We start from the raw sequence: 12679 nt of genomic DNA on the forward strand, positions 1-12679 counted from the left end.
CCACCCCGAGAGGCAGGTAAGGATCAGGCCCAACCCTTGTGTACATGCCATAGGGGTTTACTTCAGTTTAATTCTCCCTTGTAACTTGCTGTGCCTGTCTTGAGCTCTCTTTTTATGTTTTTCTAATCACCAAGAGTTAACTGCGGCATTATGGACTGACAGTTTGACCACTGGCACCAGTTATCAAGACCACCAATGGTTCTCACTTGCCATGTCTTTGATGGAACTACAATCTTTGGAGAATGATGTTAGATCCTTGATCAGTGGTATCTTGTTAGGTCTGATTATTAGCACGAGAACATTGGGGCTCCGCCTCCCCTACACCCCATCTAGCACCAACCCATTGCCACACAGATGTTGCATGGAAGCAATTTCACTTAGGTTTAGTTCAGGCCCACTCTAGACTTGGTTCACCTGCACCAAGTTCTAGTCTATACTTGGCCCTTTTAGGCTCAGTCCAAATAAACTAATGTACCCCAAAAGGATTCAAGAGGGGAAACAACTGCCTCCTGTTTTTTACTCATGGTCTTTACCAGTCATCTCTCTCTTCTTGTCCTGTAGATCCACCACTGCTTCGGCTCCACTCCCCAAAGCTGCACCTCCGCATCCCTCTTTTAGGTAAGTCATATGACTTCTTCAAGCCAGCTTGCAGTGCCAGCTCCTCTGTCAGAGGCTGCCACCAATTACCACTGCTATGCCACCAATTACCATTTCCTTTGGCTGCTGGGAACCCCCTCTGGTTCCCCTTTTGGGCAGTCCTGTGGGGTTTTTGGCGTCTTCTCACCGTCCCCACCAGTGCATCGGCATGCCAGCGGCAATTTTTTTTTTCTTCAGGCATGTTCGCCCCTGCCAGCTACAGTTCGGGACATGGCTGCACCTCCAGTGAGTCTTGCAGCATGGTGGTCTCGCCGTTGCTGCCATGTTTCTGTGGCATGGCGATCTCTCTGCCCCGGCCACATCCCTAAATTGAAGCGGTGTTTTTAAAAACCCACCACTTCAATTAGGGAGAATTAAACTGAAGTAAATCCCTGTGGCATGTACAAGCAGCCTTAGTTTGCAGCATACACATCCTAGTTCCCACCAATTACTAAAACATCTTTAGGTGATACAATGTACATCCTACTTCTCACCCTCTCCACCAGATAGAAACACCTGTTTGCCAAGGCACTCCAATCTTTGTTTTGGTCTTCTGTACTGGTCTCATCAATTCATTCTCTATCTGTTGGCTTTGAAGGCACTTGTAAAACTATCAAGCACTTTTTTTCAGCACTTCTGTGCAAGGCATTTAAGCCTAATTTCATATTCACTGGGGTATACTTTGGTTCATGCTGTTAGCATGTATGCACTGATCAATGGGAGCACATTTATGTATGCAATTAAAGTGACTGAATAACCTCCCAGGCGCAGTGTCTACATGTACACCCAGGACAGCAGCAAATTGAGCCAGGTAGGAGCAGTTTAGGTCAGGGCTGCTCCTGCCCTGCTCTAACCCCCTGCAGCTGCCAGGGGGAGCTCCAGGCTTCACCTGCAGCTGCCTGGATGCCAGCTCCAGGTTGGCAAGGGGCACAGGAGTCAGCCCTGCACTCTAGCTGGCAGTGGCAGTATGGCCCAGGGCCTGAGGGGCAGCCCTGGGCTGGAAGTGGGCATAAGAGGTCAGGCCCAGCCAACAGTGGCTGCATTGGGCAGCAAAGTTGCTGGCTTGGCCACAAGCCTCCAGCAGCTGCCAAGCCATGTGGCTAGGCAGCAGGCAGGAGTGTGACCCTCTGCTGGCTGGGCTGACTGGAAGCAATTTACTCTAAGGTCAGCATCTGCATGTGAGTTGCTGCACAGTTAATAACTCTACAGTAGGATAGTACTTCTATTTACAAGTACTACACTGCTGCCGAGTTTATTAGTTTCCCATGGCCTAATAACACTGCACGTGTAGATAGGAGACATTTACTGTGGAGCTAAGTAGGCAACTCCACAGTAAAATCTTGTGTAGACACCCTAGTTGTATTAATCCCTACTTCAGCGAGGCCTGCACTGTTATTGTGTTAACATTCTGTGATGATAAGGGGAATCTGCTTATGTCCCACTTAGAGCTGCTCCTTAATCTGAAATTGATGCATCATAAATGCCTCAGTGAATATAGAATCCATCATTTATTGTTGGGACTGTATTACAGACCTACCAAACTAGGAAAAACAGAAGCCTATTAAACCTCGATTGGCTTTCATTCACATGTCTGCACCAGGGAGCAATTGAAACCAGTCCATTCAAGTTCATCTGAATGGGTTCAGGCTGGGAAAGTAGAAAATATCCAAGCAAAGGAACAAAGAAATCAGGTACTAACTTGGGGTGTTAAACATCATAGGATACAAGATGTGTGGTAGTGATCGGTGCTTACGTAAAATAGTAGTATTGGAGTGTTGTTGTAGCTGTCACAATAAGGAAATGTACAAGAGGCAAGAGGTTTTTTCTGTGATATCTTTTATTGGATTAACTGTATAGTTGGGAAAGGATGTCAGGCACAAAGTGCTATTCTTCTTTGGGCATCTATGCACGTGTTCTGGGATGGGGGGGCACTTTAATTAGAGCAGCTCTGAGAACCCCTCTAATTAAAGCACCTGCAATGTCACATGTATTCAGCACTGTGCTTCAAAATGATGGCAGGGGCACTTTAACTGAAGCTTATTCAACAAGCTTTATTTAAAGTGCGCCCCCCTCCATTTTGAAATGTGGGGACACTGAATACACGTGATACAGAGGTTGCTGGAGCAGACTAATTACTACGGTCTAACAGACTCACAGAAGACTTGCTTAATTGAGTCTGCTCCAATGTGTGCTAATTAGCACATGTCAGAGCAGAACTCCATCACATGTATAGGTGCCCCTAGTGCCTGAAAGCTTGTCCAACATCTCTCCCAACTATACAACTGATCCAAGAAAAGACATCCCCAAAAAAGAAAAAAACTTTGCCTGTCTTAATGGACTTCTCGGACAGACAGCTTGGGCAAGGGAAAGGGAGAGAAAGGCATTACGAAGAGCCTGTTTCTGACTATGGAACCAGCTAAATTCAAAATAAGCTGACTGGAGGAAAGAGAGTGGGGGACTGCAGGGATTCAGAGGAGAAACCATGAACTGAAGGAGAAGGACACTAGACAGGGAAATGCTTGAAGATGCTGTTATTTTTTAGTCATAGGTATATCTTTTGTGCTATCTAAGGTAAAGAGTAACTGTATTTAGAAACGTTTGCAAAATCAGCATATCTGTAAGTTTTGACAACCATGTATTGTTGGAAGTGTAATTTTGAATTATGAGTGCCATAAAGTTGGAGCTCTAGGGATGGATGTGCTTAAGCCTTGGGAAAGGCTGGGTAGAGATTCAATACTGAACTTTGGGGAGAAGTGGCTGGGGCACCTGGGCTGGTAGACTGTAAGACCACATTTCTAGGAAAAGGTAACAGAAGAGCCTGTGCTGGAAAAGTGACCATAATAGCAGTCACTTATGGGCACAGGGACCTCCCAAAATAGCAGTCAATACATACTGGGAAGCAGACAGGAAATTATTTGTCCTGGGGGCACTGCATGCACAGCCTCTTGTGAAACTGTGGTTCCACACTGCTCCCTAGCCTGGGGAGTGACACAAATGCCTCTCTAACCTGTTTTGCCAATTGTAAATTGGTGAAATAGTGTTTTTCAATAAATGTCCCCTTCTTGACACAGGATTATAAATCTATTACTTTTCTTTTGGGAAAGGAAAATGAGACAAATCTTGCTTGAGAAGGTATTTTTCTTCAAATAAAAATACCCATGGCCATGTTTGCAAGCAATGGTCAAACACATGGAGCTTCCAGGTAAAAGGCAGTCTTAGATATCTGCTTTAAAACACGCAGCAGAGGTGTTGGTGAATACATCCATACCTCTCTCGGATACATGCTGTCCCATTGCAAGGTTGGTTTATTTTCCTTAGCAAGCATACCTTGGAATTATGATCACATATTGTTCCTTTGAAGTCCCTTAATTAAGAGGTTTACCTGAAGGTCATAAACCATAATCAATAATCAGCTCTGCTGATAAGAGTGCTAATTGGCATCAAAAAAAGGCAGATTACTGACAGGAATCAATGGAGAAGAGAGGAACGCTGGCAGATTTATGGCTTTGATTTTGTAAAGGTATGGGAATGCCCTGTGATGATTTTTTTGGTACTCCTTTGGAATGTTAATGTTCTCCCGAAGATGGTTTCAGACAGCCTGCTAGGTTACTGCTGTATTCAGTGAAGCAGAATCCACTGAATAGTTGCTGAGGCAGAACTGAAATTGTAGCTTGCCACGAAGAAACGACAGTACTGTCAGCTAATTACTTATAACGCAAACAGGATTTGTATTCAACTTTGTTTTTCATGCAAAATTCCAAGCCTTTAAAAGACAGGGCGAGATCCCGGGGTGCTTCTTGAGTTTCTCTGCAGTCCTTGCTGCTCTAGGTTTAGAAATCCAAGGAAGGTACAGAAGGATGGAAACTAAAGATACTTGTAACTACCTGTAACTGCTGCAGTGGGAAATGGGCCAAGTTTGCTCTCGACCAGATGAAGGTACTTGTATGATAGAAACTGTACCTGTGAATGTCTGATTTTTTAAATCTATTTATTTCTTTTAAATAATGGTCTACAAGCCGGGATAATAGTTTATATGCAGTATCTCCAGGTCTGAAGTACTGATCTCAGTATTTCAAGCCTACTGTTATTAAATGCATCTAAAATAGAATAGCATAAAATTTAAAAAATCTGAAGTGTGCTTTCTTTTTAAGTACATTAAGGTTAGCAACCAAGTTAACCTTTGGCAAATGCAAAGAGGAATAGAAGCTACACATTGTCTTATTGGAGTATAAGATTTCTAATTTTGGAAAGATTTGTAACTATTTACTGGTGCATGAGGAACCCATTCTAAACAAATATTTTAATAACATGTTGTTGCCTTTAAAACTTTTACTGTAAATATATGATTATGCTTATACATTAGCACTGTGGAGGGAGGAAAAGTCTCACAATACTGATGCTCATATGTTTGCAAACCTTCTGTCAGAGGGACGTAGATTAGGAGAGGAAAGGGAAATTGTCTGTTTTGTGTGCATCTTTCAAACTATGGGCTGAATTCTCAGATGGTGTAAGTTAAATGAAGCTGTGCTGATATACACCAGCTGACCTTGTCATGTTGTTCTTTTTGTTTAAACCCAAATATCATATAAAGTGAGCAGTTACTTCCACAAAGTCAGTTATTAATTCTTGCACTACCATTTCCTACAATAACTTTATCCCCACCCCATACATCCCGCATGTACATGCACAACCTATATACACTAAGGCACTCTCCTGAGTGTTTCCATCTAAGATAAAAGATAATGGTGTGAGTTAGACATTACAGTAAGACATACAAAAAACCAGAACTCATGGTTCCAAAATGATACCTTTTATTAGACCAACTGCGAAATTGCAAGAAAATTGTCCATTTTTGGAAAATTGTCCAAAAGTTCTAGTTTTTTGTATGTCTTCTTGTCTCAGACCAACACGGCTACCAAGTACACCCTTGAAACATTACACTACACATTTCATGGAATTACAGTGTGCAACATAACAGGAGAAGCAGCCTAGAAAAAAGAGCATTTTCCTTTTGTAGTTTTTAATTAATATTATTGCTTTTGAAATCTAGTTAACCCTGTCTGGTTGTTTTAATAGTCAATACTAAGCATTTTTTTCCTCTGGCCATACTAGCAGTCTGAAGCTCTGCTGGTAAAAGCTGAGAATATGCTGTTATGAGTCTGCAGGGAAAACACTGGCAGTTTCCTGACCCTAAGCTGATAAGTAAGAAAGTATGAAGAGTGGTAAATCTGGAATAGGATAACTGGATTCACATTTACTAAGCAATAACTGTGGTCAGAGAGACTGTGAAGTATCCTGGTTTAATGGCACAACTGATGGAATATCTGCTGTAATGTTGTCTGTGAGGCATTTTTACATACCATAATTAGCGTGTTTAATTACACTTCTTAGTCTAGCGGCTATTGTAATGAACTTACATGTATAGCAGGTTGCTTTGATGGTGCTAACATTACAAAAAAGTTGGGGATACATGGAAATACTTTCTATTTAGCACACAGATACTTGCACTTGGAAAAGCTTGTGCATTAATAGTGAAGGAAATGCTGTGACTAAACTGCTAAACTAGAGTGGGTGAGATAAGAAAATAATGTATACAGCTAACATTATGTTAACTACTCAATAATGGAAACCCAGTTTTGCCATTAAGCCAGAGACTCGCATGCAATGTATGCACTGTGAGGCGCTTGATGCAGAGAATTTAACACAGAGTTAAATTCTGAAGTTTTTGAGTTTTCAGATTCAGAGTGAAACCAAGGGCAATATTTGGCTCTTTTTCTTAATTTTAAAGTGAAATAAGACTATTTCTATATAACCTTAGCCTTGAAGTGTTTATTATTTACTCATTTTGGTTAAGTGATATTTTAAAAAGACAAATTATCTGTTGTTGTTAATGAGCAACAGGATGATGAAGTCAGTAGGACTGTGGCCAATTACACCAATAGTGAATTTTACAAAGCGTGTCTAACTGGCAGGTCAAAGTATTATTTTAGTCATATGAATATGTGGGTTTAAGTGTTCTGTGCTGACTGGAATTCTCTTTGACTCAACTCATTTTAAGAGTCATCTATTAGTTTTAGAAAATCTGCACAGGACAACTGTAACTTTATTAAATATTATTAAATAGGTGATTTATTAAACACATAAAAGCAAGCTGGAATACTACAGAGCTTTATTCTTACTTTGAATTTTGTGAGAAATTTATTCTTTTAAAAAAAGATCCAGATGTTATATGTCTGAGTTTCCTGTTAGGATGTTTCCAAAAGCCTGATGCTTTCTTCAGCATACTTAAAATACACGGGGTCAGATCCCTGGCTGCTGTTAACTTGTGTAACATCATAGGATCCAGCAGAATTCCTTTAAATATATGCCAGAAGAGGATGAAGCCCACATTTTGATCCTTTGTTTTAAAAATTACTCTTTTTCAATTATTTGACTTCATTTGTTGCAGAGCTTAGAAGTACACACAGCATAAGATAGCACCCCTCTCCCAACTAACCCCCAGAATTAAAAAAAACAGCAACAATAACAACAAAACCTAAGAGCATACAGTGGCAAAGGTGAGATTCAGATTTCACAAAAATCATCAAATCCCACAGTCTTCTTGACTTGTCCTGCTGGTGCTCGTACATTATAAGAATCTTTCATAACAAAAAACACACAACATACAGGCAGGCACATCAAATGCTATTTATTTACATGTAAGGTAACAGAAGAAGGTGGTTTAAACACAACAGTGCAAAGTTCAACTTCATTATAAACAATTACTGAAGGACCTAAGTTAAAAGAAGAACAATTCCTTTCTATTGGTTTACTATAATGCCTTTAAAATAAGAAGCATACTACTATGTTGCCATAAATCCTAAAGATATAATTTATAAATGGAAATTTTCAATTAAAAAAATCAAATGTTGAAAAGCAGGGAAACGATTTAAGGTGAACCAAACAAAATTTAAGTCTGCCTACATATTCCTATCAAAAATTTGTTTCATTTTCTAAAGTGGAGTAATGTAGTATTTGATAAAAGAGTATCTATATCATAGCTAGTTAATATAATCACCTTTTATACTTTGTTTGACTAGGGATCCTGCCTGCTAAGCATATCTTAACTTGTGCTGTGATAGTGTGATTTCTATAGCCAGAGATAGGCAGTGGAACTCCAGAGGTTTGCAGACATGACCAGAGAATACAGATTGTGCAATCTTTGTAGATTGGTTAGAGTTTGGTAAAATGAACATCATGCAGATATGCAAGGCCACAGTGTTAAGATTGCTGTGGTAATCATTATTCTGTATTTCTTGACTCATATGCCAATCTTTTATGTTGTAGTGACACAATCTTTCATTTGGTTTTGATACTTTTATAAGGAATAATAGAGAAAAATGAAAAAAAATCACTGTGGAAAATTCTGCCATTAATTCTACAAACTCCCCTACTAAATGAAAAGTAATCTTCTGGGCTGCCATAAAGGAAAATCAATTTGGTGTCTGTTGTTTTACAAATACAGAGATCCTGAAATTAAGAGAGTCATGTTGAAAGTGCAATATCAAGATCAATAAAATTAGCTAAATGTATATTTGCAAAAAGAAATGATAACAACAGAGCTTGATGTGGACAGAAAGGTATCCAAGAGTGTACTTACTAAGTGAAGGATTATTTATATCTGTGAGCAACCCATTTCAGCAGCTAACTGAAGTAAATACATTTTCATCCAAACGCAGTAGGGGTACTCACTGCATTGAAAGTGATCTGTTTGTTCAATTAGTCATAATTCAGAGACACACAGACAGCAGCTTGTGCCTAAAGAAACCTCTGTTCTAGAGGCTTATTTTTCTTTAAAGAAGTAAACACCAGCCTCTGGGATCCCCATCCATATGATAACCCTGCTTCAGCCCTGCTTGCTTTTAAAAATAGCAGCCAAGAATAACATTCAGTCAGTACAGTCTTGCTTTTTCTTGATTGTCTTGCTGCTGCTATTTCAACTGTAATTTCCAGTGATTCGCAGTGCTATTATTTGAGTTTTGCACCATTAACTTTAATATTTTATGAAGTGCTGGAAAGGTGGGAGAAGGATCTGACGGCTGAAGCAATAGACAAAGAATTAGAGCTCTGGCTGCTATCCCCAATTGTTACATTTTTCCTGTGGACCCCTTGGCAAGCTATTTGGTTTCTGTGCTTTTATTTTGTAGGCCCTGAAAACGGGGATACCATTAGTATATCATGCTAGTGCACTGAGATAGTAGCGTAATTTGGGGAAGGGGGTGGAAGGGAGAGGGGGAGGAGAGATGCAATAAGTCACCAACCCCAGAAGGAGATTCAGAGTGAATGCCAGAATGACAGTCCCAGGGAGATTATGCCCATGCCACAGTCCATGCTGAGGGAATTTGTGCCAAGGCAGCAGTAGCCTGTGCAGCTGCCACCACCACCAGTCTGAGCCAGGAGGTAAGTGCTTCCACTGCGCTGTTAGTGGGTGCCAACATTTGAAGTTACACCTCTGCACAGCAGAGTTAATCTGGACCAGTTGTACTGACTCATAGCAAGAAAGACTGTGCCCCAGATTTACAACCTAAGTACTCATCACCCCTCTAAGATGTGCACAAGAGAAAGATATGTGCACAGATCTACACCATAACAGCTCTGAAGCTCCCTGGACTATCAAAAGCCTTTCATTAGGATCCACACAGGGAGGAGAGGTGGTAAAGGAGCATGGAGCTTCTTCCCCAATCTCTGCATTATCATTTCTGGGTTGCACCCTACAAAGTGGGCAGCTGTGACCTTGAGGAGTCTCTGGTATACAACTCCAATGGGGCCACTGCTGTCCTACTACATTGAGAAAGGTTTGCACATTGCTGTGACTTAGCAACCTTTTTTTTGTTCTCATTTATGATTCACATAGCAGTGACACCCAACAGCCAATGGCAAGAATCAAAGTCCCATGGGTTAGTGAAAAAAAATCAAATGTACTCCCAAGCTCAAGGGCCCATTGGGTTAGCTATTGAGACTCAGTTCTTGCTTCAAAAAGCTCACTGCTTAAGAGGGTAAAAGTTTCTAAGTGCACTGGGTGGTCTCAACATGGTTTTGCAATTAGACATTTTTGGTTTATAGTGCCAGCACTTGTAGCATGATATGTGCTGGTCTGATCTAAATTCCAAACCTTCCTTCATACCTTCAACTAAAGTCAACTTCAGCTTCAGTTTCTTCTTTCAATTAAGGCCATGTCTGGCTATGAAAGTGGTTACACAACAAATCTCTGTCACGCCATTTTTGTCCCTGGTCACATCTTGAATTAAAGTATTGCTTAGCATGCAGTTTCTGTACATGGTTTTGAAATCTTCAAAGAATTCAACACATTTGTGCTTTACTGACCAATAGATACAAGTGGGTCCTGATATTTAAAAGTAGCACAGTAAAAATCTGAAATTTTCCTGGTAAGTGAAAACTTTCCATTTCACTGATCTTGCCCATTCTTCCTAACCATATTTAGGTAACGCCTACATTTTAAAATCTAACCTTCTAAACCCCCAATCTAACCCCCAAATTTTCATGCCTGAAATGAGAGCCAGCTTGATGAAATGTCTTTCTAAAGCAGTTTTAGGAGGGCATTTAAAGGCCCCAAATCAACAAAGAACTTAAGTATGCGATTAGCTGAGTGCACATGCTGAAGTGTAAATGAAATCTGAGACCCAAACTTTCCTGAATCAGAGTATCAGTGACTAAAAGGGCCCTTTAGTATAGAAGTAGTTTTGTCTTTGACCTTCATTGTAGCAACATTACTACCATGTTATAATCCTGTGCCTCAGTTTCTGTGTTCTTATAACAAGATTATTTATCATTAAGACTTACTTACCATTTCCCTTTTCATGTATCATCTGAGATCTGACACTTTTATTAATCTGGTTGTTCCAAAGGTTACAGTGCTCCTTATTAGTCAGTCTGTTGAATTTTTCATCAGCTGTAGCTGAACATGCTTTCAAAGGAATTGAACTTAACAACTTTTATATCTCCGTATCCTTTCAGTTATAAATTGGTTCACACATTAAAAACTGTGAAGCTCTGACATATCTGCTGCTTTATTACCTATTCTCTTTGTCTCTCTTGTTTTATTTGAAATATGTGTATCTTTTAATATCAGTATATATATAACTATATACTTATTTTCTCAGATAAACACGATGTGATAATTGTTTTTATTCATGTGTGCTAATAGGTCACTACTGATCAGGTCACCCTTGAAAGTGGCAGCTTACTTATGGCAATGTAAATATCTTTTTGTTTGCATGATATACAGTGGATGCAATCACATTTAAGCCCAATACCACTTAGCGGTCATATTGTCAAGTGGACTGTTCTGGGTATCCAAGAATAGTCTTACTATCTCTCATATAAAACTAATGCCTATGTTTACCAAATGACTGTTAGGTTTTACTTCCATCTGATATTTCCCCCCGCCCCACTCTTTCCCTGTAGATGAAAAAGTACATTCAAGTGATTTCTACCATGACCTCAACAAATTGATGATGAAAAGAAGGAAATTGTGGGATTACTCCTTTCAGCTTCCCTGGACAATGGAAGGAGAGCCATTCACTTCTGCGTTGTTGCCAGCTGAGAATATTCCACCAGACTCTAGTATGACCCTGGAACAGAAAACCACATTTGTCTTTGTGATTTTATTGTTTATTTTTTTAGGAATCCTCATTGTCCGTTGCTTCCGAATTCTCCTAGATCCGTACAGGAGTATGCCGACATCTACCTGGGCTGACGGACTTGATGGACTTGAGAAAGGCCAGTTTGATTATGTGTTGGCTTAGAGACTGAAAACTCAGAAACATTACCCGCCCCCCCCCCCCCCCCCCCCCACCCTCCTCTACCTCCCCCCCCCAGGTTTCCTCAGTTGCTATAACTGCCTCACACAAGTGCACAAAATATTAAATTGTACTTTTTACAATAAATTAAGTCAAACATTTGAAGGATTTGCAATCCTTCCAATAGAAAAGAAGAAAAATCTAAACTTTTCCTTGGCAAAACCCTCCTTCAAAATGCATTGTAACAATAAATAGTCTGAGCCATATCTTAAAATGTAAAATAATGCTTGTGATTAGTTTTGCTGGAGAAAGCTTTATTTTATGAAAGAAGCTTTTACTAGAAAATAGTCTGTAGATATACAGAGGAGGTAAGGTGTGCTTTTATGATTTGTATTTGAAAACTAATTATAATTTTTCCAAGTCCTACTAAGCTGTTTTTCCACTTCACTTTCTCCAGTCAGCAGAAAGGTAAGGGAGTTGCTGTAAGTTTTAAAGCTTTAGGATATTTTGGGGTATGGAGTAGGGACCTCTTGCATGTCCCCTGAGAAAATCAAACCCCAGTTCTTACCTGGTATGAAAACAATATTGAATTTATGTAGTACTAGCAAACTAGACTTGGCAGAAGTGTTAATTGTGAATAAATTCTTTGATGAATTTGGCACATTTTTTGTCTTTGCAAACCAAAGCCAAGCTCTGCAAATGGATTGGTGATTCCTCCATTCTGGCATTAGCCAAATGATTTATACTAAAACATTTCAGCTGATTCGGTGCTCATCAATTGTTCATGTTGCGTATTTGTTTTGCCTTCCATTATGTGTAAATCATGCACTGTTTTTTCATGCTGATTTGGATAACTGACATATCTGAGAATGAAAAGAGCAAATGAAAGTGAATTAACTATTCTGATCATGGTCACACAGCCTTTTACGTGGGACTTCGTACAAAGAAAAGCCATTTCTGTATGCTAAAAACCTGTTTACATGATTGATCAAAAGATTGAGTTTTAAGAGATTGCATAAAATTGACTGGAGTGGTTGCTTAAAATTCAAATGGATGATCACAAGCATTGCTTAGCCATAGAGAACAGCTGTATTAGGAGTGCCACTGTATGTGCTTGGAACTGCCAAGCATGTAAACGCCAGTCTGCTCAGATGTAAACTCATGAGAAACTTGTAAAGCATTTTAATGCAGTGCAGTTTGAATATCTCTTTATGCAAGAGGGAAGGAGGTGCCTCTTTCAGTGT

General features: G+C 39.8%; 1 protein-coding gene across 2 annotated transcripts in view; it reads left to right on the forward strand.

Moving 5' to 3' along the window:
* CTXN3 (cortexin 3) overlaps positions 1–11466 on the forward strand; it is a 13308-nt gene extending 1842 nt beyond the window's left edge. The window contains exons 2-3 of one of the 2 annotated variants that reach the window (XM_025200391.1): positions 562–618; positions 11101–11466. In XM_025200391.1, the coding sequence (XP_025056176.1) occupies positions 11148–11441 (294 nt within the window). In that variant the 5' untranslated portion in view covers positions 562–618; positions 11101–11147 and the 3' untranslated portion in view covers positions 11442–11466. The remainder of the gene's footprint in view (positions 1–561; positions 619–11100) is intronic. The other variant, XM_006020727.3, reaches the window with a different exon arrangement.
* The last annotated feature ends 1213 nt before the right edge of the window (positions 11467–12679 follow it).

The sequence above is a fragment of the Alligator sinensis genome, unplaced genomic scaffold (genome assembly GCF_000455745.1).
Source record: "Alligator sinensis unplaced genomic scaffold, ASM45574v1 scaffold227_1, whole genome shotgun sequence".
Taxonomy (NCBI): domain Eukaryota; kingdom Metazoa; phylum Chordata; order Crocodylia; family Alligatoridae; genus Alligator; species Alligator sinensis.